This window comes from Phaseolus vulgaris, chromosome 8 (assembly GCF_000499845.2).
Source record: "Phaseolus vulgaris cultivar G19833 chromosome 8, P. vulgaris v2.0, whole genome shotgun sequence".
Lineage (NCBI taxonomy): Eukaryota > Viridiplantae > Streptophyta > Magnoliopsida > Fabales > Fabaceae > Phaseolus > Phaseolus vulgaris.
This window is the reverse complement of record NC_023752.2, coordinates 38214900-38242112: the sequence shown is the minus strand read 5'-3', so window position 1 is coordinate 38242112 and position 27213 is coordinate 38214900. Positions and strand designations below refer to the sequence as shown.

The 27213-nt window shown below is 48.0% G+C and overlaps 2 protein-coding genes across 2 annotated transcripts; one reads left to right on the top strand and one right to left on the bottom strand.

Moving 5' to 3' along the window:
* Nucleotides 1-2306: 2306 nt before the first annotated feature.
* LOC137825069 (filament-like plant protein 1) lies at nucleotides 2307-2858 on the bottom strand. The gene has a single exon (XM_068630745.1). The coding sequence runs from the start codon at nucleotides 2856-2858 to the stop codon at nucleotides 2307-2309; it is 552 nt and encodes a 183-aa protein (XP_068486846.1).
* Nucleotides 2859-8320: 5462 nt separating this feature from the next.
* LOC137825068 (uncharacterized mitochondrial protein AtMg00810-like) lies at nucleotides 8321-8805 on the top strand. The gene is made up of 2 exons (XM_068630744.1): nucleotides 8321-8733; nucleotides 8790-8805. The coding sequence occupies exons 1-2, from the start codon at nucleotides 8321-8323 to the stop codon at nucleotides 8803-8805; spliced, it is 429 nt and encodes a 142-aa protein (XP_068486845.1).
* The last annotated feature ends 18408 nt before the right edge of the window (nucleotides 8806-27213 follow it).

Genomic DNA, 27213 nt, shown 5'->3' with positions numbered 1-27213 from the left:
CAAGTGGATCGAAGCGAAGCCAGTGGCCCAGATCACCGCACACAAGATCGAGAGCTTTGTATGGAAGAACATCGTGTGCCGGTTTGGTGTGCCTAAACGCCTGGTGTCAGACAATGGGACTCAGTTTGCAAGTCACCTATTGAAAAAGTTGTGTGAAGAGGTGGGAATACAACAGGTGTTTGCATCCGTCGAGCACCCACAGACGAATGGCCAAGTGGAGTCTGCCAATCGGGTATTGTTGAGAGGTTTAAAGAGAAGACTAGAGAAAGCTAAGGCATCGTGGGCTGAAGAGGTACCCCGCATAGTTTGGGCGTACCATACCACTGAACAGTCAGGAACCCACGAGACCCTGTTTAGCCTGGTTTATGGATGTGATGCGATGATTCCAGTCGAAATCCAGGAAAGCTCACCGAGATTCCAGAACTTTGTGGCGGAAGACTCGAACGAAGAAAGAAGAATGAATCTGGATTTGCTGGATGAGGTCAGGGAGGAGGCGAGAATGAAGGCCGAAGCAGTAAAGAGAAGGATTGAGCGAAGATATAACTCTAAGGTAATGCCAAGGCAGTTTAAAAGTGGCGACCTGGTGATGAGGAAGGCCCATCAGTACGAGATGGAGAACAAGTTATCGCCTAAGTGGACAGGACCGTTCAGAATAACCGAGGTACTCGGGAACGGCGCCTACCGCTTAAAGACGCTAGAAGGAGGGGCGATTCCTCGCACTTGGAACGCCACACATCTCAAATTCTATTACAGTTAAAGCCTTGTAAGTAAAGACGAACAGGAACAGATTTAAATAGTTTCTGTTAAAACAGTTTCAAGGGGGCATTCTTTTTTCCCTAAGGAGGGTTTTTAATGAGGCCACCCAATAAAGAGTTTTCAAGTTTAAAGTTTCTAAGATTGCATGCTTGTTGTTTTGAAAGTTTTTAGAAAAAAGACCTTGTCACTTGTACGTGATCTAAGGCAACAGTAAAGTTATATTGCATGCTTTCTAGTAAAAGTTTTAAAGTCCCCATCGTTTTTCGGCGATCGGCGGCAATAGTTAAAGGTTTTAAAGTCCCCATCGTTTTTCGGCGATTGGCGGCAATAGTTAAAAGTTTTAAAGTCCCCATCGTTTTTCGGCGATCGGCGGCAATAGTTAAAAGTTTTAAAGACCTCATCGTCTTTCGGCGATCGAAGGCACCAGTAATGTAAAAAGCCCTCAACGCTCTCGTGCGTCTTGAGGCGAGAGAAGAAGTCCTCCTCACCCTTGAGCGAGTGCAGGCGAGAAAGAGAAGAAGTCCTCCTCGCCTCTGAGTGAGTGCAGGCGAGAAAGAGGAGAAGTCCTCCTCGCCTTTGAGCGAGTGCATGCAAGAACATATTGAAAGACCTCTTTGCATAAACAGATTGAGGCAAGATTAAAAGTCCTCAGTGCATCCAGGGGGGAGGAGATGTACACCCTGGCAAGTTGAGGCACTAGAGAAAGTCCTTCTGACCTTAGAGTGAGTTCAGGCAAGATGAAACTGAAAGGTCAGGGGTGTTCATGACCTTAAACGGCGGGAAGGGAAGGTTGATGGAAAACGCCTTTTCCCCTTTAAGTGAAACATCAATATCGACCCAGTAAGACCAGATAAATCTTCCACGCTTGCAGGCGGTGCGAAGATAGATAAAATCCTTCTCGTCTTAAACGAGTTCAGGTACGGCGTGAAGGGTGGAAGAAGTTAAAGGATAGCTGAGGTAGGTTCGCAGAGAACACCTCACTATCCAGATCATTGTTCTAAAACTCAGGGAGGTAGAGAAGGATCCGAAAGGTGCCTCTACCCCCAGATGAGGGAACAATGATCAAGTTATGCAAAACAGGGTAACATCGTCAAAACCCTATGGCGTGAAGGTTGAGATAGTAAGGGGGTTGTACGGCGAGTGCCAGATCAGAAGAGTTTCAGGCGATGACAGAAGTTAGGGGCACCTCACTTGCCAGATTAGGTAAACTGTATTTTAATACTAGTTTGAGTTAAAACCTGTTGCCTAGTAAGTGATTTTATGCTAAAGTTTGTTGCCTTAAGTTCACAAGTTTTGTTGAGCGTCATCACCGAAGAGTTGATAGTTGCTCAAATTTACTTTGAGTTAACAGTTTGTTAAGTTTGTTATAAGGTTAATGGTTTGCTCGAGTTAAAAGCAGCAAATAGAGGCAAAGGCGTATAAGGTGAAATAAAAATACAACGTTCAAGCAATAAAAGTTATATAAGCAGTGCCAATTGAAGTATAGATTGGTCATTACAAACAAAAGACAAACAGAAGGTTTTCAAAGAAGAGGTGATGGGGAAAAGCAGTTAGTCTTCAGAAGGCACAATCTTCCCATCTACCACTTCGTTGCAGATCGACAGCATGGAAAGGTCGAGCTCAGGATATTGGCATGACATTTTCTCCAGAGCAGCTTCGAACCCAGAGGTGAGGATTTGAGCAGCACTCTGCTCGAGCTCATGTATTTGGTTTTTCAGTTCTTCCTTCTCCTCATGAGCTCGAGCAAGTTCTTCAGTAGCTTTCTTACTCTCACCCCGAGCTTGGGCAAGCTCTGCAGCAACCTTTGTGGCTTCCTCACGAGCTTGGGAGAGCTCAGCAAGAGCCTTATCCCTGTCTACCTCGACCTTCCCCAGGAGGATCTCCCTATCTGCCGATCTCTTTTCAATTCTCTCCACCCTGGAAGCTTCAGCCTTTCGTGCAGCCTCCAAATCTGCCACCTTGACCCTAAATGGGACCAACTTGCTCACCAAGTCAATTTTCTCTTGGAGTTGGATGTGCAGTTTTTGGTGTAGATCAGAGGCTTCCTTGCGTGTGTTCCTTAGCTCAGCATCCAGCGCATCCTCCAGCCTTGAATGTTCCATTTCATTCATCAGCAGATTGCAACTCTTGATACAAGCGAAGGGAGATCTTCCGCCATGGTCTTCAGTTGAGCTGCGAAGGGTCCCAAGGTCTCTTTAAAGGGATCTGGGAGGCTTAAGGCTGATGCTGGAGGTGCTGGTGGAGTTTGATGTTGACTCTCACCACCACCCTCTTGAGCTTGTACAGCAAGGGGGGCTTCCAGGCGTGGTGGTGAGGCCGGAACTTCTGTTATAAGCATTGGAGAAGCCTGAACACCCTCATCTTCTCCTAATGCGGCCCTAGCAATGGATGTGGTGGAAGGAGGACCCTCTCCAGCAGATACAAACGGTGTAGAGGCGCTTAGAGGGTTCTCTACATAATTAGGGCTGCTACTCTCGATCACTATGGGCGCGGCGGCTAGTGGTGTTGCTTGGACTGGTTCTAACGGAGCTGGAGGTGATGGCGGTGTTGGTGTTGGAAGTGCAGGTGGTGTGGAGGTGGTTACCCTTTTTCTCTTGGTGATGAGACCATCCTCGGTGGCTTCATCGTCGTCTTCTTCTTCCGGCACCACCTGAGGAGTCTTCCTCTTTGGTCTCTTCAACACCAGTTTTTTCCTCTCTGGGGCAGGTAGGGCCCCAGAAGAAGTTGGACCTTGGGGAGGAGTTTTTCCTTGGGAGATGGCGATCTCCACAACCGAGTTGGGCACAGTTTGGGAGCCCGCCGCGAGTTTGTGGGATCGGGCGATCGCCCTCAATTCAGCCAGTTTTCCTTTGCCCAACATTGCGTCTGCACAAGGTAAAAAATAGATGAGTATGCTCCAAAGCAGAAGCCGAACATACAAGTATGTACATACAGAAGTAACATAGGCAAATAGTACATGGATGAATGATCAAGACCAGTACAGAACAAACAGAATACCAAAGACAGAATGGTAGAAACGATAAGTCAATTTCAACACAAAATGAGAGTCTTGGTGTTGGGGTAGGGGCTGACCTATGTACATTTCAAGCTGGCCCTCAAGGAATTCGAAGGAGATTATTGAAGCAGTGGGGAAGGTGATGTTGGCAGAAGCCATGCTATTCCAGAAGAGACAAAGGTCTTTGTCCAACTCCCCCATGTTGTCAGGACTTCTTGCTCTCCTGAAGTTGTCCCTGGAATCCTTGTTCCCCTTGTTTACCCAATACAAGGGGAAGCCATCAAGCAGCGAAGGGTCTTGGTCGTTTGGGCACACCTTGACGAACTTCCCCTTTCAGTCTTTGTAGGATTGCTGGAAGATGGAGAGGATTGACCTCCCAGCAATCCCATTCAAGCTGACCCAGAGGCGATCTCCGGGATTCTTTGCCTCAAATAGAAAGAGGAAGACATCAACCGAAACCGGCAGTCCCAGGTGCGCGCAAAGAATTTGAAACGCCCTCACGAATGCCCAGCTGTTGGGATGGAGCTGGGCAGGGGCGATGTCGAGCTCGGTCAACAACTCCCTCTCGAAACGAGTGAAAGGAAACCTAAGTTTCACTTTATTCAGCAGCGTGGCGTAGACGAAGCAGAACAACTCGCCGTTGTTCCCCTTGTCATCCGCACAGATTGGTTCTCCAAGGAGGCAAGGCAGCACCGTCACGTTGTCATCGTGCTCCTTGTGAAATGAAAGGTTGGGTCGCTCCCCTTTCTTCAGGCGAAGCACCCCCACCTCAGTATTTATTGACGAGGTTTCCTTCAGTAGAGTTGGGGTGGCCCAAGGGTAGAGCTCTTTGTAGTCCCGTGGAGGAAGGGAGGCTCCCCCGGCTTGTGGTGGAGTTGTTTGGGTAAGGTTGGCATGGGAAGAGGCAGGCCTCTCAGCCTATGTGGAAGGAGCACCAGAGGCTCGTGGGGGGTTGCGTGTTGGTGGAAGGTTTGTCCCAGTGGTAACCCTACGAGTTTTGGGAGGAGGGTTTCGCGATGAGGAAGGAGGATTAGCGGTGGACTTTGTCTGAGCCATCGCAGGAACTACAAAGGAAAGAAAAGGGAGGAGATGAGGATAGCAAGAGAACGACTCGATTGAAGGCGAAGAAGATAGAACGAACGAGTGAGAGTTCACTGGGGTAGACGTTATCAGGAATGAAACTCTAAGTTTCGAGAAAAGAGAAACAACCCACAACGTATGCTCCAGACAGTTAATGGATGATGCAAACCGATTAAAATGCAACAAATATAAGTAGAAGGAGTAAAGGAGTTACCTTTTGATGATCGGGTAAATGTTGAAGGAAGTTGAAGATTGAGGGAGACGAAGGTTTCGTAGTTCGCAGAGAGAGCATTTAGAATGCTTGAAGATGAAGAAAGATAATGAAACAGTGAATAGCGCGAAGGGTTTAAGGGTTTCGAACGTTGTAGGAAGCACAAACGACAATTAAAAACAACCGTTGATAAAGCCACGTGTCGTTTGATCAAAAGGGGTTGGTGAAGCGTCAGAAAGGCAAAGGAGTACGAACGTACGGAAGTCCGTATAAGGGCCACGTAGATCGACGATGATTTGACTTCTTAGTCTTTTCGCTGGTCAAGTCTCAGCTTAAGACTGGGGGGCTTGTGTACCGATCAGGTCATCGGGTGTGATGACGTGGCAGCAAGCGATAATATAGGCGTGTTGAACGGGACACCTGGCCGACAGAAGGGAAGTAAATCGGGAAGTCAGTATAGTCGTCGATCGCTGAATTGGCGTTCTCCGATCTCTAGTATGCGTAACCGGCGGTCACCAGAGTTGCGTCACAGTCACCGTATGTGAGTACTAGGAGATCGGGTGGTTAGACATCGCCGGGGAATGCTAGGAGATCGGGTGGTTTACACACCGCCGAAAGGGGCACATCGCCGATCAGGAAAGTTGTGCACCAAGTTACTCCCTGTATGGATAACTTAGTCGAATGGCGAAAAGAGTAGAAGTAACGCTCAAGTTGTGGAGGCTCCAGATGGTGACACGTGTACAGCTGGATGAGAGCCACGTGTCTGGAGGCGTAACCGTCAGGAGAGAGAAAAGGCTCAGGTATATAAGGAACACTTAACAGACTTTTGAGGTACGTTTTCAGAATACTTTTAGTACACTGAGATTCACTACGCACGGTTCCTTGAGTTGAGATATTCTCTCTGAGTTTTTGGTGATTCTTCCACTGACTTGAGCGTCGGAGCGCGATCGGCCGCAGTGGCGCCACTTTGTTTTCTTCAGGTTCTTGCGAGGAATTAAGACGTGAAGAGCAAAAGCTAGCGTGGTGCGAAGCTGATCCAAAGGAGAGATCTTTGACGTGGCAAGACTCTTGCACTCAAGTCAACCGGCAGGATCAGGTATTAATCATGTTGGACCCTAGACTAAAAGGGGTACCATATGTGCTAAATCTGTTTTGTAGAAGAATAGCAGGAAAACTCAGTGGTACCTGGACAGTGGGTGTTCGAAGCATATGACAGGTGATTTGACTCAATTCATAAGCCTAAAACTCAAAGCTGAAGGACATGTCACATATGGAGACAACAATAGAGGAAGAATTCATTGAAGAGGAGATGTTGGTACTAAAGACTCAACCACTATTGAGAATGTACTGTATGTTGAAGGGCTAAAGCATAGTCTTCTAAGCATTAGCCAGCTGTGTGACAAGGGATACAAGGTTAATTTCGAAGCCAACACTTGTACAATCTCAAATGAAATTTCTGGTAAGGTGCTTTTCACGGGAAAAAGGGTAAACAACATCTATCTCTTAGATATTATGAATAGCTGTTCTGAAAATGAGTGTTTGTTGTCTAAAAGTGATGAGTCCTGGCTGTGGCATAGGAGGTTAGCTCATATCCATACAAATCATTTGAATAAGCTGAAGTCTAAGGAACTTGTTTCTGGTTTACCAAACATAAAATTTCAAAATGACAGATTGTGTGATGCATGTGTAAAGGGCAAACAAATAAGAACCTCTTTAAGGATGTGATTTCTACAAATAAGGTTTTGGATGTTCTGCATATGGATTTGTTTGGACCTTCTAGGACTGCTAGTTTGGCTAGAAACCTTTATGCTTTGGTAATTGTTGATGACTTCTCAAGATATACATGGACTTTGTTTCTTGCTTCTAAAAATGATGCGTATAAAGCCTTTAAGAAACTAGCTAAGGTTCTGCATAATGAAAATGAAAATAGAATAAAACAGATTCGTAGTGATCATGGGGGAGAGTTTCAAAATGCAAAATTTGATAGGTATTGTGAAAAACATGGGATCACACATAGCTATTCTGCTCCTAGGACACCCCAACAAAATGGTGTAGTTGAAAGGAAGAATAGATCATTAGAGGAGTTAGCTAGGACCATGTTAAATGAATCTGGTTTACCTAAATATTTTTGGGCAGATGCAGTATACACTGCCTCTTATGTGCTTAACAGAACCTTGATTAGACCCATTCTTAAGAAAACTCTCTATGAATTGTATAAAGGTAGGAAGCCTAGCATTAGTCATCTTAGGGTTTTTGGTTGCAAATGCTTTGTTCTAAATAATGGTAAAGATAATCTGGGGAAATTTAATCCTAAATCAGATGAAGGAATACATATTGGATATGCTATAAATGGTCATGCTTATAGAGTGTATGACAAAAGATTGCTTGCAGTAGAAGAATCTATACATGTTGTATTTGATGAAACAGATTATACTGTGCCTAAACTTGTTCTGGATGAACCTGGTATGGATGATTTAAGAACCATTTTGCAAAAGAGTAAATCTAGTGAGTTTGATGCAACTAATCCAAATACTGTCAAAGAATCTACTATGAATGCAGGATTGCCTAAAGAATGGAAGACTCTAAGGGATCTCACACTTGACAATGTAATTGGGAAAATTGAGAAAGGAGTCTCAACAAGGAATTCACTTAATAATTTCTGCAGCACAGTGGCCTTTGTTTCACAGATTAAGCCTAAAAGTCTGGAAGAAACACTACAAGTGGATAGCAGCAATGCAGGAAGAACTGAACCAGTTTGAATACAATGAAGTGTGGACCTTAGTTCCTAGAAGACATGAGATGAATATCATAGGAACCAAATGGGTGTACAGGAACAAGATGGATGAACATGGGGTTATCACTAGAAATAAAGCCAGGCTGGTTGCTAAAGGCTATAACCAAGAAGAGGGAATAGATTTTGGTGAAACCTATGTACCAGTAGCACATCTTGAAGCTGTTAGATTACTCTTAGCATTTTCCAGCATACAAGGATTCAAGTTGTTTCAAATGGATGTTAAGAGTGCATTCTTGAATGGTTACATTAATGAAGAGGTGTTTGTATCTCAGCCTCCAGGGTTTGAAGACTACAAAAATCCAAAACATGTGTACATGCTCAAGAAGGCTTTATATGGTATGAGAGACTAAGTGAATTTCTGCTCTCTCAAGGACACAATCGTGGCAATTCTGATAAAACTCTGTTCATAAAGAAGAAAAGAGAAGACATTATACTTGTGCAAGTTTATGTGGATGATATCATTTTTGGATCCACAAATGAGGAAATGTGTGAAGCTTTTGTTGCTGCAATGAAGAGTGAATTTGAGATGTCAATGTTGGGAGAGATGAATTTCTTCCTTGGACTACAAGTAAAACAACTCAAGGATGGAATCTTCATAAATCAAGCGAAGTACTGCAAGGAGTTGCTTAAGAAGTTTGATATGGATCAATGCAAAGCAATCAACACTCCTATTTCAACAAGCTGCCAGCTGGATCAAGATTGTGCAGGAAAATCAGTGGATCAATCAAAATATAGGGGTTTAATTGGTTCCTTATTATACTTAACCGCTAGTAGGCCTGACATTATGTTTGTTGTATGTTTATGTGCTAGATACCAATCTGATCCAAAGGAATCACACTACAATGCAGCAAAGAGAATTCTGAAATACTGGCAAGGGTCTAAGGATGTTGGACTATGGTATCCTAACAATGTATCTTTAAACTTAACTGGTTTTTCAAATTATGACTTTGCAGGTTGCAAGGTCGATAGGAAAAGCACAAGTGGGACTTGTCACATGCTTGGATCAAGTCTAATCTCTTGGAATTGCAAGAAACAAGCTTGTGTTGCTCTCTCTACAGCAGAGGCAGAATATATAGCTGCTGGAAGTTGTTGTGCTCAAACCTTATGGCTAAGGCAGCAGCTAAGTGCCTTTGAGACTCTCTTAAACAAGATACCTATAAATTGTGATAACACTAGTGCTATAAATCTGTCTAAGAATCCTGTCATGCATTCAAGAACTAAACATATTGAAATTAGACATCACTTTCTAAGACAGCATATAGCTAATGGAACTTGTGATATCAAATTCATTGGCACTGAATTTCAATTGGCTGATCTTTTTACTAAACCTCTTGCTAAAGATAGGTTTTATTTTCTTCTAAATGACTTGGGTATCATTAGCTTAAATTGTCCCCTGCAGTAAAAATTTCAATATGTTATTTCATAATTTAACGTGTTCTGTTTCTATTTCAGAATCACAGTCGTGACTAGGAAAGAGAAATATTTACTTTTCTCTCTCTCCTTGACTATTGACTGCTTTTATGGTTATTGACCAGTAGGTTTATGACAGTCATGTGTGGATATTCTAACTGATTTGATATCTAGAATGTGCAACAGATTTGATTTGCTAAGCTGAAATATGGTTTCAATATATTCTTGCGTCAATCGACATCTGCACTTGCTGTACCACACAAGAATAAAATCTGTAGTATATCTGCTTAAATTGATTTTTTTTTAAATCTGATTTAAGCCCTATATAATTCTGATATTGATCAATTGCCTTTCACATTTTCTCATCCCTACTACAAGCTGTCCAAGTTCAAAACATTAATGTTTGCTTCTGTTTTTAAGTGATCATGTAAACTGTTACTGATCTTCTTTCTAGCTGGGATTGTCTTTTGGTAAATAGGTGCAGGTAACAATAGATAAAGCATGGCATCCTCGTCACACAGAAAGAAGAAGTCCAAAGAGCAACCTAACAGCAGCCAAGGCATTCTAGAAAATTAGTTTGCTGGAGATTCTGAAGCTATGACAAGGTTCATACATGAGACAAGCAAAAATCAAGTCAATGTGCCCAAGGTGCTGGAATTCTCATGGTTGAAGGAAGAAAATCTGACTGCAGCAAAAACTCTACTCAAGCATCAAAAATTGAAAAGCTTCTTGGAAATGACTGGAAATGTCTATCCAGACCTCGTGAAGGTGTTCTACAGCAACCTTGTTCAAGATGGCAAGAATCTTGTATCCCAGGTTCTATTCTGTTTGATGAATCCAAAGGGGGAGAAGGATAGCTAGTGATAGGTTATGATAGATGAAAAATTGTTCACATAAGTTGATCATTTGGTTCAAGCTGGAGGGAGGTAGCACAAAACTTAAATTCTGCTATATTCTGTTTTTATTTATAAATGTTGTTGTGCAGTTTTTTGGAAGCTAGTGCAGTGCAGGTATTGATCATCAAAGTATGCAAAGCAAAGGGGGTTTGTCTCCATCAAACAGGGGGAGATTGTTGAAGATGGATGAAGCTTGTCTCTATCTAACCTTAGTGTGTTTGATGTAGAATTTAGCTAGTTTGCTTTGAAGGTTGTAATGTGTCTTTGTTGGTTTTGTACTTTAGGCTTGTGTGTATTCAAGGTTTCCTTTTGCTACATGACCCATCCTAGATGCCAAATCAAGGTAGTAAGATCAAGCACATAATGAGGTTAAATGGTTTTGGAAAAGTTTTTTAAAGTTTGATTCAGTACAAAAATGAATCTGTTTACTTAAGAAACAATAGGTTTATTTTTGCTCTGTTGAAAGGTTTTTCGAAATTCAGTTAGGGCACCAAAGGTAAAGCTTAGTCTGTTATTTCAGTTAAGCTGAGCTGGCAGTTTTGTTAACATTTAACCTGTTGTTTTTAGAATCAATATGTTGTTTTTAAAACTGCTCTGAAACTGTTTTTAGAAAAGTGGTTAAAAACTGTTCTCTATAAAATAGAATGCTTTGCTCACATAAAAGTGTGCTGAGAAATCACAGTTTGAACAGAGATAAAACATTTCTTGTGTGAGAAAGAGAATTAAAAAGGTTCTGCAAAGGTTTTTCAGTAGGAAAATAGATGTGTGCTAGTTCTTGAAGAACCTTGTGCTGGATGAAGGTGTTGGTACTGTCTTGGAGCAAATAGAACAACTGGTTTATGTTCTTGCAACACATTTTCAGGTGTAATCTTTCCCTTATTCGTTCTTGTAATAGGTGTAAGTGTTAGTCACTCTTGATAAGATTTCTTGGAGTGCAAGGTGTCCTGAAATAGTGTTTTTCAGCCTTGTTTGTTGAAGTTCTTGTAGGGTTCAAGAACTGTTGTGTATGCTGTAATTGATTGTATCTGTTTTAGTGGATTCCACCTTGGAGTAAGGTGAACTGGATGTAGCTCTTGATGAGTGAACCAGTATAAAAATTCTCTTGTGTTTCTCTTCTCATCCCTGCACTTATTTCTGAGTTTTCACATAATCTGTCAAGAAAGGAATCTGTTCTTTTGAATCTAAATTTGTTAACTCTGGACCTGATTAAATCTGCCATTCTAGCTTGTTAATCAATTTTCTAAACATAAATCAAGCTGTTGTGTGAATCTGGTCGAATCCGCCAACGAGTCCTACTCAGAGACCTAAGGAGAAGATTGGAGAAAGCCGAGGGAACTTGGGCAGACGCGGTCCCTAGGATTGTGTGGGCTTACCACACCACTCCCAAATCCACCACCAAGGAGACACCTTTCAGCCTGGTATATGGATCGGATGCTTTGATCCCCGTCGAGATCCAGGAAAGTTCACCTCGATTCCAGAACTTCGTGGTCGAGGAGTCTAATAAGGAAATGAGGGTAAACTTGGACCTGCTCGACGAGGTCAGGGACTCAAGGTCGAAGCCCTGAAGAGGAGGGTAGAGTATAAGCACAAGTCCAAGTTGAAACCTCGACAGTTCCAGATCGCCGACTTGGTAATGCGAAAAGCTCACCCCTACCAACAAGAGAACAAATTGTCTCCCAAGTGGACTGGCCCATTCCACGTAATAGAGGTGCTCGGGAACGGAGCATACAAACTTGAGACCTTGGAAGGCGGAACTATTCCTCGAACATGGAATGGACCCAATCTCAAATTTGATTTCAGTTAATCATACTTGATCCTGCCTGTTGACCAAAACGCTGGAGCTTTGCCTCGTCAAACCAGGATCGACGTATGCGCCGTGTCAGCCTCCGTCCTTCACCGCGATCCACCTCAAGAACCCGCAAAAGACGAAATGGCGCCGCTGCGGCCGATCGCGCTCCGACGCCCAAGTCAGCTACTGAACCACCAATTACTCAAGAGTAAAACTCAAGAACTCTAAGGAACCGTGACCAGTTCTCTCTCAGTGTACTCAAGAACTCGCAAGCGTAAAGAAGATAATCTGAACGTGCGTGCCTCAGAAGTTCGTTGGAAACTCTTATATACCTGGATACTTTCTCTCTCCTGGCAGTTACACATCTGGACACGTGGCTCGCATCCAGCTGTACACGTGCCTTCATCTGGAGCATCCTTGACTTGGGCGCTACTTCTGACTCTTCTTTGGCTAAGTTACTTATGCATGATACTACTCAGTGCATAGTTGCCTTGGAGCGTGATCTCTTCTGGATGGCGAGTTCGGGTGCCTTCGTACACACCTTCCCTGTGGTCTCGCCGGCCGCCTTCATGATCTGCCCTACCTGCGTCACCGTGCATGTTCAAGTGTGTTATCTCCCGAGCTCGTTCTCTGGCCAGCTGGGAAATGACCATCTGCCTTCATCTTCGGCGATGTCCTTGTTTCGGCGATCTCTAACTACTAGGTCGCCTGGATTCACATCTGGCGACTTCATCCTCAACTTGGTGACCGCCGGTTCTGGTGTGCTGGAGATCGGAGCACGCCAACTCAATAACTGGTGACTACACGAGCCCCCCGACTTCCTTCCCTTCTGCCAGCCAGGCGTCCATCAACATGCCTATACAATAGCTTGATGCCACGTCATCACTTCTGACTACCAGGGCGGTACACAAGCCCCCCAGTCTTAAGCAAAGACTTGTCCAGCGAAAAGACTAAAGGAGTCACATCAATACCGATCTACGTGGCGCTGGCGCAGAATTCCAAACGTTTGTACTTTCTACTTTCCTGACGCTCCACCAAACACTCTTCCAATCACTCGACACGTGGCTTCATCAATGGTTACCTTTAACTGTCGTTTGCGCTTCCAAAACCCATTCGAAAAACCCTGAAACCCATTTCCCTTCTACTGTTCCATCACTTCTTTGCTTTTTCAAACGCTTCAAGCTTGTTCTGCAAAAACTCACGACGCTCTTCAACCTCCTAAATCCTCAACTTCCTTCATCGTTCTTCTGATCATAAAAAGGTACCCCCTTTACTTCTTCTGCTGATTTTTCCTGCATTTTAACCGATTCGCATCATGCATTAACTGTCTGGTGCATACGCTGTGGGCTGTTTCTTCTGTTTCTCCCTTCTCGTAACTTAGGGCTTCATCTCCATTACAACGAACTTTCGTTTGTTCGTTTTTCACCCTTCTTTCACGATCGAGTCAGCCTCTGCGAACCCTGCTCACCTTTCCTTTTCTTTTTCCTTTGCAGTTTCCGCGATGGCTCGCTCAAAGATCACCCCAAATCCTCCTCCCTCGTCACGAAACCCTTCATCTCAAGCTCACAACCCACCACGAGCACCTGGTGCTTCTTCTTCCCAGGCTGAGAGGCCTGCAACCTCCCGCCCTAACCTGGCTCAGGCTACTCCACCTGTCGCCGGAGGAGCCTCCATTCCTTCCAGACTTCAAAAAGCTATACCCATGGGCCAGCTCGGCACTGCTGAAAGAAACTTCTTCGATAAACTCTGAAACGGCGGTACTCCGACTAAGGAAAGGGGACCAGGCGGATCTTTCCTTTCACAAAGAGCACGATAGCAAGGTGACCGTGCTGCCTTGCCACCCTGAGGAGCCGGTCTGTGCTGACGACAAAGCGAGCGGTGGCAAGTCGTTCTGCTTCCTCTACACAACGTTTTTCAAGAAGGTGAAGCTCCGACTTCCCTTCACTCGTTTCGAGCGAGAGCTGCTAACCGAGCTCGATATCGCCCCCGCCCAGCTTCACCCCAACAGCTGGGCGTTCATAAGGGCGTTCCAGATAATTTGTGCACATCTGGGACTGCCAGCGTCAGTGGATGTTTTCCTCTTCCTCTTCGAAGCCAAACACCCAGGAGATCGCCTTTGGGTGAGTCTGAACGGGATTGCTGGGAGATCGATCCTTTCTATCTTCCAGCAATCTTATAAGGATTGGAAGGGGAAGTTTATTCAAATACGCCAAAACGACCAGGATGCCTCGATGCTCGACGGGTTTCCCTTGTACTGGGTAAACAAGGGAAACAAAGACGCCAAGGGAAGCTTCAGGAGGCCAAGAAGTCCTGATAGCATGGGTGCTTTGGACAAGGATCTGTGCCTCTTCTGGAAGAGCGTGGCAGACGCCAATATCACCTTCCTCACTACTGCGCTCATCTCCTTCGAGTTCTTCGAAGATCAACTCAAAGTTCGCATAGGTTAGAGCCCATCTCAGTGTCTAAGTCATTACTCTTGGCGATACTTCTGCTAACTGTTTCTGGGCGTCTTGTCTGTTGTGCACAACACTTTGGTTTTATTTTCTGCACCACTTATCTGCTTTTGTTGCATACTGACTTATGTGTTTATCTTTCTCTCTGAGCTAACCCATGTACCTTTGCATTATGCAGATCGTATGTTGGGCAAGGGAAAACTGGCTGAACTGAGGGCGCTCGCCCGAGCCCATGGGTTGGCATCGGGTTCCCAGACCGTGCCAAATTCAGTGGTGGAGATCGCCGCTGCCCAGGGCAGATCGCCCCCTAAAGGCCCAACTCCTTCAGAGGCCCAGCCCGCCCAAGAGCGCAAGAAGCTCATCCTCAGGAAGCCAAAGAGGAAAACCCCTCAGGTGATCCAAGAGGATGACGAAGAAGACGATGAGGCGACCGAAGATGGCCTTATCACCAAGAGGAAAAGGGTGGCGCCTTCTTCACCTCCTGCTCCACCTCCTCCTCCAACACTGCTCCCTCCACCAGCTCCCACCTCGCCAGTCCAAGCAGTTCCCTTGGCGGCCACATTTCCTGTGCTTGAGGCCACCGAGCCCAACTTTATGGAGAACCCCCCAAGCGCTTCCACGCCCTATGTATCAGCTGGAGGGGGTCCTCCTTCAAATGCCTCAACCGCAGATGCTGCACCAGGCGGGGGTGAAGGTGCTTCCAACTCGCCTATCATCATCACTGAATCCCCGTCGTCGCCACCACGCCAAGAAGCTCCCACTCAACAGCCAGCTCAAGAAGGTGGTGGCGAAAACCAGCAGCAAGCTCCCCCGGTGCTTCCAAAGACAAACCTCTCCCTTGAGGTAAAAAGGGTGTGGGAACCCTTCTCAGCGAAACTGAAGATGATGACGGAGGACTTCCCCTCCATCATATCCAAAGCTGTGGAGAGTTCCAGCAAGAAACTCCAGGATGACATCTCCGTGCTCCAAGAGGAGAATCGCACAATCAGGATCGAGGCGGAGAAGTTATCCTGCAATCTCATGCTCGCGGAGATCGATCACTCCCAAGTGGAGGATGCTATGAGCACCGAGCTTCGCGTCAAAGGAGGCCACCGATCTACGCCATAAGGTGCAGCTCTTAGCTCAAGAGAAGATCGAGCTGGAGAGCAAGCTGGTCCCTTATCGCGTCAAAGTGGCTGACCTGGAGGCGTTGATCAAAGCAGATGCCGCCAAGGTAAAAAACCTCGAGAAAAGGTCAGCAGATCGGGAGGTCTTCTTAGGAAAAGTCGAAAAGGAGAGAGACGACACCATGGCCAAACTCGCCAAGGCCAAAGAGGAAAGTGGGAAGGTCGCCGCAGAGCTGACCCAGGCGCAGGCGGAGAACAAGAAGGTTACTGAAGACCTTCTTCAAGCTCGGGAGGGAGCTGAAGAACTGAAGCAGCAGAATGAGGGGCTCAAGAAGCAGATTGAAGAACTTGAGCTGAGCTCCGCCCAGATTCTCGCTGCTGGATTCGATGCTGCCCGTGAACAATTCGCCTGCCTGTACCCCGACTTGGATCTTTCCATGGTGTCGCTGAACAACAAGGTGGTGGACGGGAAGGTTGTTCCTTCTGAAGACTGATTGCTTCCCTCCATCCACGATTCCTATGCTTTCTCCTTTAGATATGCCTACTTGTGTACCGCCCTGGTAGTCGGGAGTGATGACGTGGCATCCTGCTACAGTATAGGCGTGTTGGCAAGGCGCCAGGCTGGCAGAAGGAAAGGAAGTTGGGGGGCTCGTGAAGCCGCCAGTTATTAAGTTGGCGTGTTCCGATCTCCAGCATATCAGAATAGGCGATCACCGGGTTAAAGATGAAGTCGCCAGATGTGAACTCAGGCGACCAAGCAGTTGGAGATCGCCAGAGAAGGCACATCGCCGAAGATGAAGGAGAAGCAAATTACGAAGGCGGCCGGCGAGACCACAGGGAAGGTGTATGAGGACACCCTAACTCGCCAATTCCAGGAGAGATCGCACTCCCAAGTTAGCTATGCACCGGGCGGTACCATGCATAAGTAACTTAGCCAAAATGAGAGTAGAAGCAGCGCCAAGTCAAGGAGGCTCCAGATGATGGCACGTGTACGACTGGATGCGAGCCACGTGTCCAAGTCTGTAACTACCAGGAGAGAGAAAACAACCAGGTATATAAGAGTTCTCAACAAACTTTCTGAGGTACGCACGTTCAGTTTATACTCTTTACGCTTGCGAGTTATAGAGCTGACTGTGAGAGAGGATTTGCACGGTTCTTGTTCTCTTAGTATTGGGTGATTCGGTCACTGACTTGGGCGTTGGAGTGCGATCGGCCGCAGCGGCGTCGCTCTGTTTCTTTGCAAGTTCTTGAGGTGGATCTCGAAGAGGAACGGAGGTGTGAAGCGGTGCGCACGTCGCTCCTTTGACGAGGCAGTTTCCAGCGTTCCGGTCAACAGGCAGGATCATCAGGCGCCCACCGTGGGGCCGTGTAAAACTTGCTCCCATCCACAGCGTGAGTTCTTGGAGGTTTTCGAAGTTTTCTGCGTGGTTGTGTGCTGGTGCAACCATCGTTCGCTGTTTGCTTGAGTTTCGTTCGGTGAATTCGCGTTTTACACCGTTCGTTTGGGTTTAGGGTTTAGGGCCACATAACCAATTTTCAACAGTTCTCGAAGATTTTTGTCGAGCAGTACATCGTGAATAAGGCACCGCCCAGGGTGTCTTATGATCTGTTTGATATAAGGCAGTACCAGGGGGAGTCCCTCAGAGATTACCTGAATCGCTTTGGAGCGCAGATGGTCAGGTCGCCGGCCAAGGATGAAGAAATGCTGGTCTATGCCTTCAAAAAGGGCGTGTTGTCGGGACCATTCTGCGAGGCCTTGATCAGGGCTCACCCCGCGACGTTTGCTGAAGTCAGGCGACTTGCGGTGGCTCACATCGCTGACGAGAGTGAAGTCGCCGAGAAGAGAGGAAGCGTGGTTCCCGCCAGGCCACGCGCCCAGACCAGGATCCAGCTGCAGAGGGTGCTGGAAACAGCGGCGGCGGCCAGGAAGGACCAGAGGACTCGCCATCCTTACGATAGGAGGAACAAGGGAAGGAGCCAGGGGCGCCAGCAACCAGCACGCCAGGAATACAATCGCCCGCCTAAGCACAAGTTTGTCATGGGACTAGCGGATCTAATCGCCATTCCTAATATATCTGCTAGGTTGAAAGCGCCTGAGAAGGTGGGCGACAAGGTGCTGGGGTCAAAGCCGGATGCCTGGTGTGAGTTTCACCAAGGTTTTGGCCACACTTTGGACTCGTGTTTGTCCTTGGGATATCAGCTCGACGATCTGGTTAAGAGCGGGTTCCTAAATGACTATCTGCTGGACAGGAGGACGGGGGGAGCGTCGAGTTCCCAGCCAGCAGGTGGAGAAGCCCAGCAACACGAGATGCCTATCCACGGGGAGATCCACACCATTGCGGGGGGCTTCTCAGGTGGTGGATGCACCGCATCGCAGAGGAAGAAGTACGCGCGATCGGTGATGACAGTGGATATGTTTGAAGATCACTCGCCGGAAGTGGACATTACGTTCACCAAGCAGGATCTTCGGGACGTTGTGCCTCATGACAACGATCCCATAGTCATTTCGTTGGTTACGGCGGGAAGGAAGGTCCACAGAGTTCTGGTGGACCAAGGAAGTTCGGCAGACGTGATGTTCTGGCCGACTTTCACGCAGCTGGAGTTGCCCCTTGACCAGCTAAGGCCCTATGGAGGGTGCCTATATGGGTTCGCTGGTGACCAGGTGGAGGTCAGGGGGTACATTGAGCTGAGAACCACGTTTACAGATGAGGCTGGGTCGAGGACGGAGAAAATCAAGTACCTCATCGTAAACGCCCCTTCAGCATATAACATCCTGTTGGGAAGGCCCACGCTTAACAGGATAGGCGCCATTCCGTCGACTCGGCACATGAAGGTAAAGTTGCCGTCCATGGAAGGGGTGGTGATCACGATCAAGTCTGATCAGAAAGAAGCGAAAAAGTGATATGAGAATAGCCTGAAAAACAAGAGATCAGTGAGTTATGTAACAACCACCCCACCTCCCGGTGTGAAGCCCAGATCGACGGTAACAGAGGAGGCCGCCGGAAGAGATGTGGAGATGGTGGACGTTGAGCTGGGGGAGAAGAATGCTGGTCTGGAGGAGGAAGAGGAGCAGAATCGCCCTGAGGAAGCGAGGGAGCAGGGAATCGCCAGGGCGGTGATCGCCAGAGAATCCAGGCCAAAACCTGTCGAGCAGTGGCTCGAAAAGGAGATCGGAGGAAAGGTCTTCAAGCTGGGAAGATCTCTGGAGGTCGAGCTTCAGGACCAGATCGCCAAGGTGATTGAGCGGCATCTGGACGCGTTTGCATGGTCCGCTTCGGACATGCCCGGGATTGATCTCGACTTCTTGTGCCATCATCTGGCGATGGACAATTTGGTGAGACCAGTGCGACAAAGGAGAAGGAAGTTCAACGAGGAGAGGAGGCAGGCGATCAGGGACGAAACACAGAAACTCCTCGCTGCAGGCCACATCAGGGAAGTCCAGTACCCTGAATGGCTGGCGAATGTCGTGCTGGTGAAGAAGAGTAACGGGAAATGGCGCATGTGCGTCGACTTCACCGACCTGAACAAAGCTTGCCCAAAGGATTCGTATCCTTTACCAAGCATAGATGCCCTGGTCGATAGTGCTGCAGGGTGTAAGTTGCTGAGTTTCCTGGATGCCTTCTCGGGATATAATCAGATCAAGATGCATCCCATGGATGAAGAGAAGACAACCATCATGACGGAGAGATCGTGCTATTGCTATAAGGTGATGCCGTTTGGGCTGAAGAACGCGGGGGCCACATACCAGAGGCTGATGGATCGAGTACTTGCACCAATGCTGGGAAGGAACGTGCAAGCGTACGTCGATGACATGGTCGTGACCTCGCCGGAAAAAAGCAAGCACGTTGCCGACTTGGAAGAATTGTTCACAACGATTGCCAAGTTCAGGTTAAAGCTCAATCCGGAGAAATGCATTTTCGGCGTGGAGGCTGGAAAGTTTTTGGGTTTCCTCTTTACTGAAAGAGGAATAGAAGCCAACCCAGACAAGTGTGCCGCCATCTTGGCGATGAGGAGCCCAGCTACGGTGAAAGAAGTCCAGCAGCTAACAGGTCGGATGGCAGCCCTATCTCGCTTCGTGTCAGCTAGCGGAGAAAAGGGGCATCCCTATTTTCAGTGTCTGCGGCGAAATAATAAGTTTGTTTGGACGAAAGAGTGCGAGGAAGCTTTCGTCAAGCTGAAGGAGTATCTGGCGAGCCCGCCGGTTTTGTGCAAACCGCTGGCGGGAACCCCTCTCAGGTTGTATTTTGCTGTAACTGAGAGAGCGGTGAGTGCGGTGCTCGCCCAGGATCAAGATCAGGCTCAGAAGCCTATCTATTTTGTGAGCAAGGTGTTGCAGGGCCCCGAAACGAGATATCAGGCCCTGGAGAAGGCTGCGCTGGCTGTGGTATTTTCGGCGAGGAGGTTGCGCCACTACTTCCATAGTTTCACAATACTGGTGATGACTGACCTGCCCATCCAGAAGGTCTTGAAGAAACCTGACGTTGCGGGAAGGATGGTGAAGTGGGCAGTAGAGTTGTCAGAGTTTGATATTAAATATGAGCCCCGAGGCCCGATCAAGGGGCAAATCTTTGCAGATTTCGTGGTTGAGCTCTCATCAGAGGCGACGCGGGTTGAAGGAGACGATTTCCGTTGGGTACTTTCGGTGGATGGATCGTCGAACCAGCAGGGCAGCGGTGCTGGAGTCATATTGGAAGGACCCAACGGCGTGCTGATCGAACAATCTCTGAGGTTCGCCTTCAAAGCCAGTAACAATCAAGCAGAGTATGAGGCGCTGATCGCCGGAATTTTGCTGGCCAAGGAGATGGGAGCTAGGGTGCTGATGGCTAAGAGTGACTCGCTGCTAGTCACGGGGCAAGTAACAGGCGAGTTCCAGGCTAAAGATCCACAAATGGCGGCTTACTTGGCGTATGTGCAGGAATTGAAGAGTTCCTTTGCCTCCTTTGAAGTAGTACATGTACCCAGAGAGCAGAATGCCCGAGCTGACTTGCTAGCTAAGCTCGCCAGCTCAGGCAAGGGGGGTAGGCAGAGGACGGTGATTCAAGAAACTCTGAAGACGCCGAGAGCATTTGTGGCAGATCACCTGGTCCTTCAGATCAGCAAGTCGACGGAGAACGCCGCGAGAAGCCATAAGTCCCTGACGCAAGAAACTCTGAGATCGCCGAGAATTAGAGCATGTCGAGGAGAGAAGGTGAATGTGATGCAGGTCTGCGCTACCCATGAGCCAGACACTTGGATAACACAGTACAAGCGGTGCCTGGCAGATGGCCTTCTCCCGCTGGATCCGACTGAGGCTAGGAAGGTAAAGAAGAATTCTAGCAAGTACACCCTGATTGATGGCGATCTGTACAAGTTTGGGTTCACTCACCCGCTCCTGGAATGTATACACGGCGAGAAGTGCACGAGAATCATGGCGGAGCTCCACGAAGGTATATGCGGAAGCCACGTCGGGGGTCGAGCTCTGGCCGCGAGGACTCTCCGTGCAGGATACTACTGGCCATCCATGAGAGAAGATTGCAAGAAGTATGCCCAATGTTGTAAACAATGCCAGCAGCACGCCGATTGGCATAAGGCGCCTCCCGAGGAGTTGAAGTCGATTTATAGCCCTTGGCCATTTCATACCTGGGGAATCGACATCCTGGGACCTTTCCCGCTGGCGATCAGGCAGATGAAGTACTTGGTGGTGGCGATTGAATATTTCACCAAGTGGATCGAAGCAGAACCAGTGGCCCAGATCACCGCACACAAGATCGAAGGTTTCGTGTGGAAGAACATCGTGTGCCGGTTTGGAGTGCCTAAACGCCTGGTGTCGGATAATGGGACTCAGTTTGCAAGCCACCTGTTGAAGAAGCTCTGCAAAGGGGTGGGAATTCAACAAGTGTTTGCATCCGTCGAGCACCCTCAGACAAACGGCCAGGTGGAGTCAGCTAATCGGGTGTTGTTGAGAGGTTTGAAGAGAAGGCTTGAGAAAGCCAAGGGAAGTTGGGCTGAGGAGGTACCCCGTATAGTCTGGGCGTACCACACCACCGAGCAGTCAGGAACCCATGAGACCCCGTTCAGCTTGGTCTATGGGTGTGATGCCATGATTCCAGTGGAGATCCAGGAGAGCTCGCCGAGATTCCAGAACTTCGTAGAGGAAGGCTCGAATGAAGAGAGGAGGCTAAACCTGGATCTACTGGATGAGGTCAGGGAAGAGGCGAGATTAAAGGCAGAGGCGGTGAAGAGGAGGATCGAACGAAGATACAACTCGAAGGTGATGCCAAGGCAGTTTAGAGAGGGCGATCTGGTGATGAGGAAGGCCCACCAGTACGAGATGGAGAATAAACTGTCGCCCAAGTGGACTGGACCGTTCAGAATAACCGAGGCGCTCGGGAACGGCGCCTACCGCTTAGAGACGCTGGAAGGAGGGGCGATTCCTCGCACCTGGAACGCCACGCACCTGAAGTTGTACTATAGTTAAGAGCTTTGTAAGTAAAGACAAACACAAAGGTCATATTACAATGTCTCTGATGAAACAGTTTGAAAGGGGCACTCTTTTTTTCCCTAAGGAGGGTTTTTAATGAGGCCACCCAATAAAAGAAGAGTTTTCGAAGTATAAGGCGTTTTCAGATTGCATGTTTGCTATTTTCCAAAAGTTTTGAAGAAAGACCTTGTCGCTTGTACGTGATTTAAGGCAAGTAAAGATATATCGCATGCTTTCTAAAAAGTTTTTAAGTCCTCATCGTTTTTCGGCGATCGGAGGCACCAGTTAAAGTTTTTAAGTCCTCATCGTTTTTCGGCGATTGGAGGCACCAGTTAAAGATTTAAAGTCCTCATCGTTTTTCGGCGATCGGAGGCACCAGATAAAAGACCTCAACGCCCTCGCGCGCTCTGAGGCGAGATAAAGACCTCCTCGCCGTCGAGCGAGTGCAGGCGAGGAAGAGTAAAAAGTCCTCCGTGTTTCTTGGGGCGAGAAGATGTAACCCCTGGGGCAATGTAGAGGCACCAGTAAAAAGTCCTCCGTGTTTCTGGGGGCGAGAAGATGTAACCCCTGGGGCAATGTAGAGGCAAGTTAAAGACCTTCTCGCCGATGAGCGAGTTCAGGCAAGTTAAAGACCTTCTCGCCGATGAGCGAGTTCAGGCAAGTTAAAGACCTTCTCGCGGATGAGCGAGTTCAGGCAAGTTAAAGACCTTCTCGCCTACATGCGAGCTTAGGCAAGATAAAATCCTTCTCGTCTCGAACGAGTTCAGGTATGGTGTAGAGGGTGGAAGAAGTTTGGAAGGTGGCTAAGGTAGGTTCGAAGAGAACGCCTAGTCACCCAAACTTTTGTTCTGAAGTTCAGGGAGGTAAAGAAGGATCCCAAAAGGCGTTTCTACCCCAGACAAAGAAGCAGTGGCCAAAGCATGAGGCTAGAAAGAAGCTGATATCACCAAGAGTCTTTGGCGATCAGGAAGAGTTCAAACAGCGGCGAGAAGGTTAAAACACCTGTTTGATTAAGCAGGTCGAGTGGAGCGGTGTTTAAGCCAGTGACTGAGTTGCAGTTCATTGCTTGAGGGATATTTTTACGATAAGGTTAATTGCCTTAAGATTACGAATTGTTAAGTGTTTGTTGCTTAAGGCTGAAGTGATCCGAAGCAGTTAAGTCAAAGGTCGTACCTACAGTTTTCCTAAGTCATTTCTTTGAAATTAAACAAGCAAGGAAAGTTGAAGCGAGTGAAGAAGTTATAAAAGGAAAAACGTAGACCTTTGTCATTAACAGTTAACAGTTCAGAGCATATATACGAAGGGACATAAAGTTTATTACAAGTTATAATACAAGGGAAAGCACGAAGGTAGCAGATGAAGAAGAGTTGATTAGTCTTCAGCAGGAACGACTTTTCCATCCACCACTTCATTGTTCAGCGACACCATGCTGAGATCCAGGTCGGGGAACAGGCAAGCAAATTGTTCCCGCGGAGCTTCGAATCCAGCAGCCAGAATTTGAGCAGAGTTCAGCTTGAGTTCTTCAATTTGCTTCTGAAGTTCCTCAATCCGCTTCTTGAGGTCTTCAGTTTGCTCTTTCAGCTCTTTATTCTGTTGCTCCAGCTCTTCAACCTGTTTCTTGAGTTGTTCATTGGTCTCTTGAGCCTGGAGAAGGTCTTCAGTAACCTTCTTGGATTCCGCTTGTGCTTGGGCCAGTTCAGCAGCCACCTTTCCCTTCTCTGCGTTGGCCTCGGCAAGATCGGCTATGGCGTCGTCCCTTGCCTTTTCCACTTGCCCAAGGAATTTCTCTCGGTCGACTGACCTCTGCTCCAATTTCTGCACCTTAGCGGCGTCAGTTTTCATGAGAGCCTCCAGGTCAACCACCCTGACGCGAAGAGGCACAATCTTGCTCTCCAGTTCGACCTTCTCTTGAGCAAGTTGATGCACCTTGTGGCGAAGGTCAGTGGCCTCCTTGCGCGTCAGCCTGAGCTCGGTGTTCATTGCATCCTCCACTCGAGAGTGTTCGATTTCTGCGAGCGTCAGGTTGAAAGACAACTTCTCCACCTCGACCCTCATGGTGCTGTTTTCGGTTTTGAGGTTGAAGAGGTCGTCTTGGAGCCTCCTGGTTGAGCTCTCCACAGCTCTGGTTATGATCGCCGGGATATCTTCTGCTATGGTCTTCAGCTTGGCAGTTAGAGGCTCCCACATCCTTGTGACCTCCAAAGGGAGGTTTGCTGCTTGGAGAGGCACCAGGTGAGCCTGTTGTTGGTTCTCGTCGCCACCTTCCTTAGCGGGTTCTTCAGTAGGCGCTTCCTGGCGTGGCGACGGAATCGGGGATTCGGTGATCAGAATCGGAGAGGTATGAGCAACCTCATCCCCGATTGGAGCAACTTCTGCAGCTGAGGTGTTTGAAGGGGGACCCCCTCCAGCTGACACATATGGTGTAGAGGCGCTTGGGGGGTCCTCCATGAAGTTTGGCTCTTGGGCCTCAACTGCAGGTGGCGCAGTGACCAGTGGGACCGCTTGGACTGGTGAGGCAGGAGCCTGTGGGGGTGGCGATGATGGAGGAGGAGCAGGCGTCGATGGAGGTGTTGAGGTTGGAAGAGGGGGTGGAGCAGGCGGTGAAGAAGGTGCCACCCTCTTCCTCTTTGAGACCAAACCGTCTTCAGTGGCCTCGTCATCTTCTTCCTCTTCCTCGTGGATCACCTGAGGGGCTTTCCTTTTAGGTCTCTTGAGGACCAATTTCTTGCGTTGGGCAGGTTCCTTAGGTGGCGATCGCCCGTGGACGATGGCTGTCTCCACCACCGAGTTAGGCACCGTTTGAGAACCCGTCGCCAACCCGTGGTTTCGGGCGAGCGCCTTCAGTTCAGCGAGGATGCCTTTGCCCAACATGTTATCTACATGGAACGAAAATGCATGGGTTAACTCAAGGAAAAAATAAGTGCGTAAGGTAGTACACAGCAAAGCAGATGATATGTGCAGGAAAGATAAAACCAAAGTCTTGCGCATAACGCACAAGACGCCCAGAAACAGTTAAACAGAAGCAGTATTAAAACAACAGTTTTTAATGTTCTAACCTATTCGAATTTCTAGCTGGTCTTTGTAGAATTCGAAGCAGATCAAGGTGGTGGTAAGGAAAGTAATGTTGGCGTCCACCACCCTTTTCCAGAAGAGACAGAGATCTCTGTCCAATGCTCCCATGCTGTCAGGACTTCTGGGTCTCCGGAAGCAACTCTTGGACTCTTTCTTCCCCTTGTCCACCCAGTACAAGGGGAAGCCGTCGAGAAGGGAGGCGTCCTTGTCATTAGCGCGTACTTGGACGAACTTCCCCTTCCAGTCCTTGTAGGATTGCTGGAAGATAGCAAAGATGGACCTCCCAGCAATCGCGTTCAAGCTAACCCACAGGCGGTCTCCTGGGTGCTTGGCTTCGAAGAGGAATAGGAACACGTCCACTGATGCGGGCAACCCCAGATGGTCGCACATCACTTGGAAAGCTCGAACAAACGCCCAGCTGTTGGGGTGAAGCTGGGCGGCGGCAATGTTGAGCTCGGTAAGGAGTTCCCTCTCGAATCGGGTGAAAGGGAAATTGAGCTTCACCTTCTTGAGTAAGGTCGTGTAGACGAAGCAGAAAGGCCCGTCGGCACTCACCTTGTCATCGGCACAAACAGGCAGATCGGGGGGGCAAGGCAGCACCATCATCCTTTCGTCGTGCTCCTTATGAAATGATTGATGAGGCTCATCCCCCTTAGTCAGCCGCAAAACTGCTCCCGCAGTGTTCACAGAGGATGTCTCCCTCAGAAGGGTCGAGTTGGCCCAGGGATACAAGGTTTTGAAGTCTGGCAAGGGAACGGGGGCTCCTCCGGCGATAGGTGGAGTCGCCTGGGCCAGGACAGGACAGGAAGACGCAGGCCTCTCAGCCTGGGAAGATGAAGCGCCACGAAATCGTGGTGGATCATGTGCTTGAGAAGGGGGGTTTCTTGATGAAGGAGGAGGATTCGGGGTGATCTTTCTGCGAGTCATGGTTGCAGCTGCAAAGGAAGAAGAAAAGGAAAAATGATCAGGGGTTACAGAGGCTGACTCGATCATAGAAGGAAGGTGAAAAACGAACGAATGTAGGTTCGTTGCGACGATTGACGAAGCCCTAAGTTACGCAGAAGGAGAAATGGAAAAGCAACCCACAGCGTATGCACCAGGCAGTTACAGGATGATGCGAATCGGTTAAAATGCAAGGAAAACCAGCAGAAGAAGGAAAGTAGGTACCTTTTGATGATCAGGAAGACGATGAAGGTTGATGGTGATTCAGAATGCTGGAGAGCGCTGAGAGTTTTCCGTAGAAGAAAGTTAGAGCGTTCGTGAATGCGAGGGAAAGTGATGGAACAGTGTTGAGTGAAAACAGGTTTAAGGGTTTTTTCGAAATGGGTTTAGGAAGCGCAAACGGCAACTGAAGAGAGCCGTTGATGAAGCCACGTGTCGAGCGATGGGCGAGGGGTTTGGTGGAGCGTCAGAAAAGCAAAACGTACAACCGTTTGGAATTCTGCGTCAGTGCCACGTAGACCGGTGTTGACGTGACTCTTTCAGTCTTTTCGCTAGACAAGTCTTCGCTTAAGACTGGGGGGCTTGTGTACCGCCCTGGTAGTCGGGAGTGATGACGTGGCATCCTGCTACAGTATAGGCGTGTTGGCAAGGCGCCAGGCTGGCAGAAGGAAAGGAAGTTGGGGGGCTCGTGAAGCCGCCAGTTATTAAGTTGGCGTGTTCCGATCTCCAGCATATCAGAATAGGCGATCACCGGGTTAAAGATGAAGTCGCCAGATGTGAACTCAGGCGACCAAGCAGTTGGAGATCGCCAGAGAAGGCACATCGCCGAAGATGAAGGAGAAGCAAATTACGAAGGCGGCCGGCGAGACCACAGGGAAGGTGTATGAGGACACCCTAACTCGCCAATTTCAGTAGAGATCGCACTCCCAAGTTAGCTATGCACTGGGCGGTACCATGCATAAGTAAGTTAGCCAAAATGAGAGTAGAAGCAGCGCCAAGTCAAGGAGGCTCCAGATGATGGCACGTGTACGACTGGATGCGAGCCACGTGTCCAGGTCTGTAACTACCAGGAGAGAGAAAACAACCAGGTATATAAGAGTTCTCAACAAACTTTCTGAGGTACGCACGTTCAGTTTATACTCTTTACGCTTGCGAGTTATAGAGCTGACTGTGAGAGAGGATTTGCACGGTTCTTGTTCTCTTAGTATTGGGTGATTCGGTCACTGACTTGGGCGTTGGAGTGCGATCG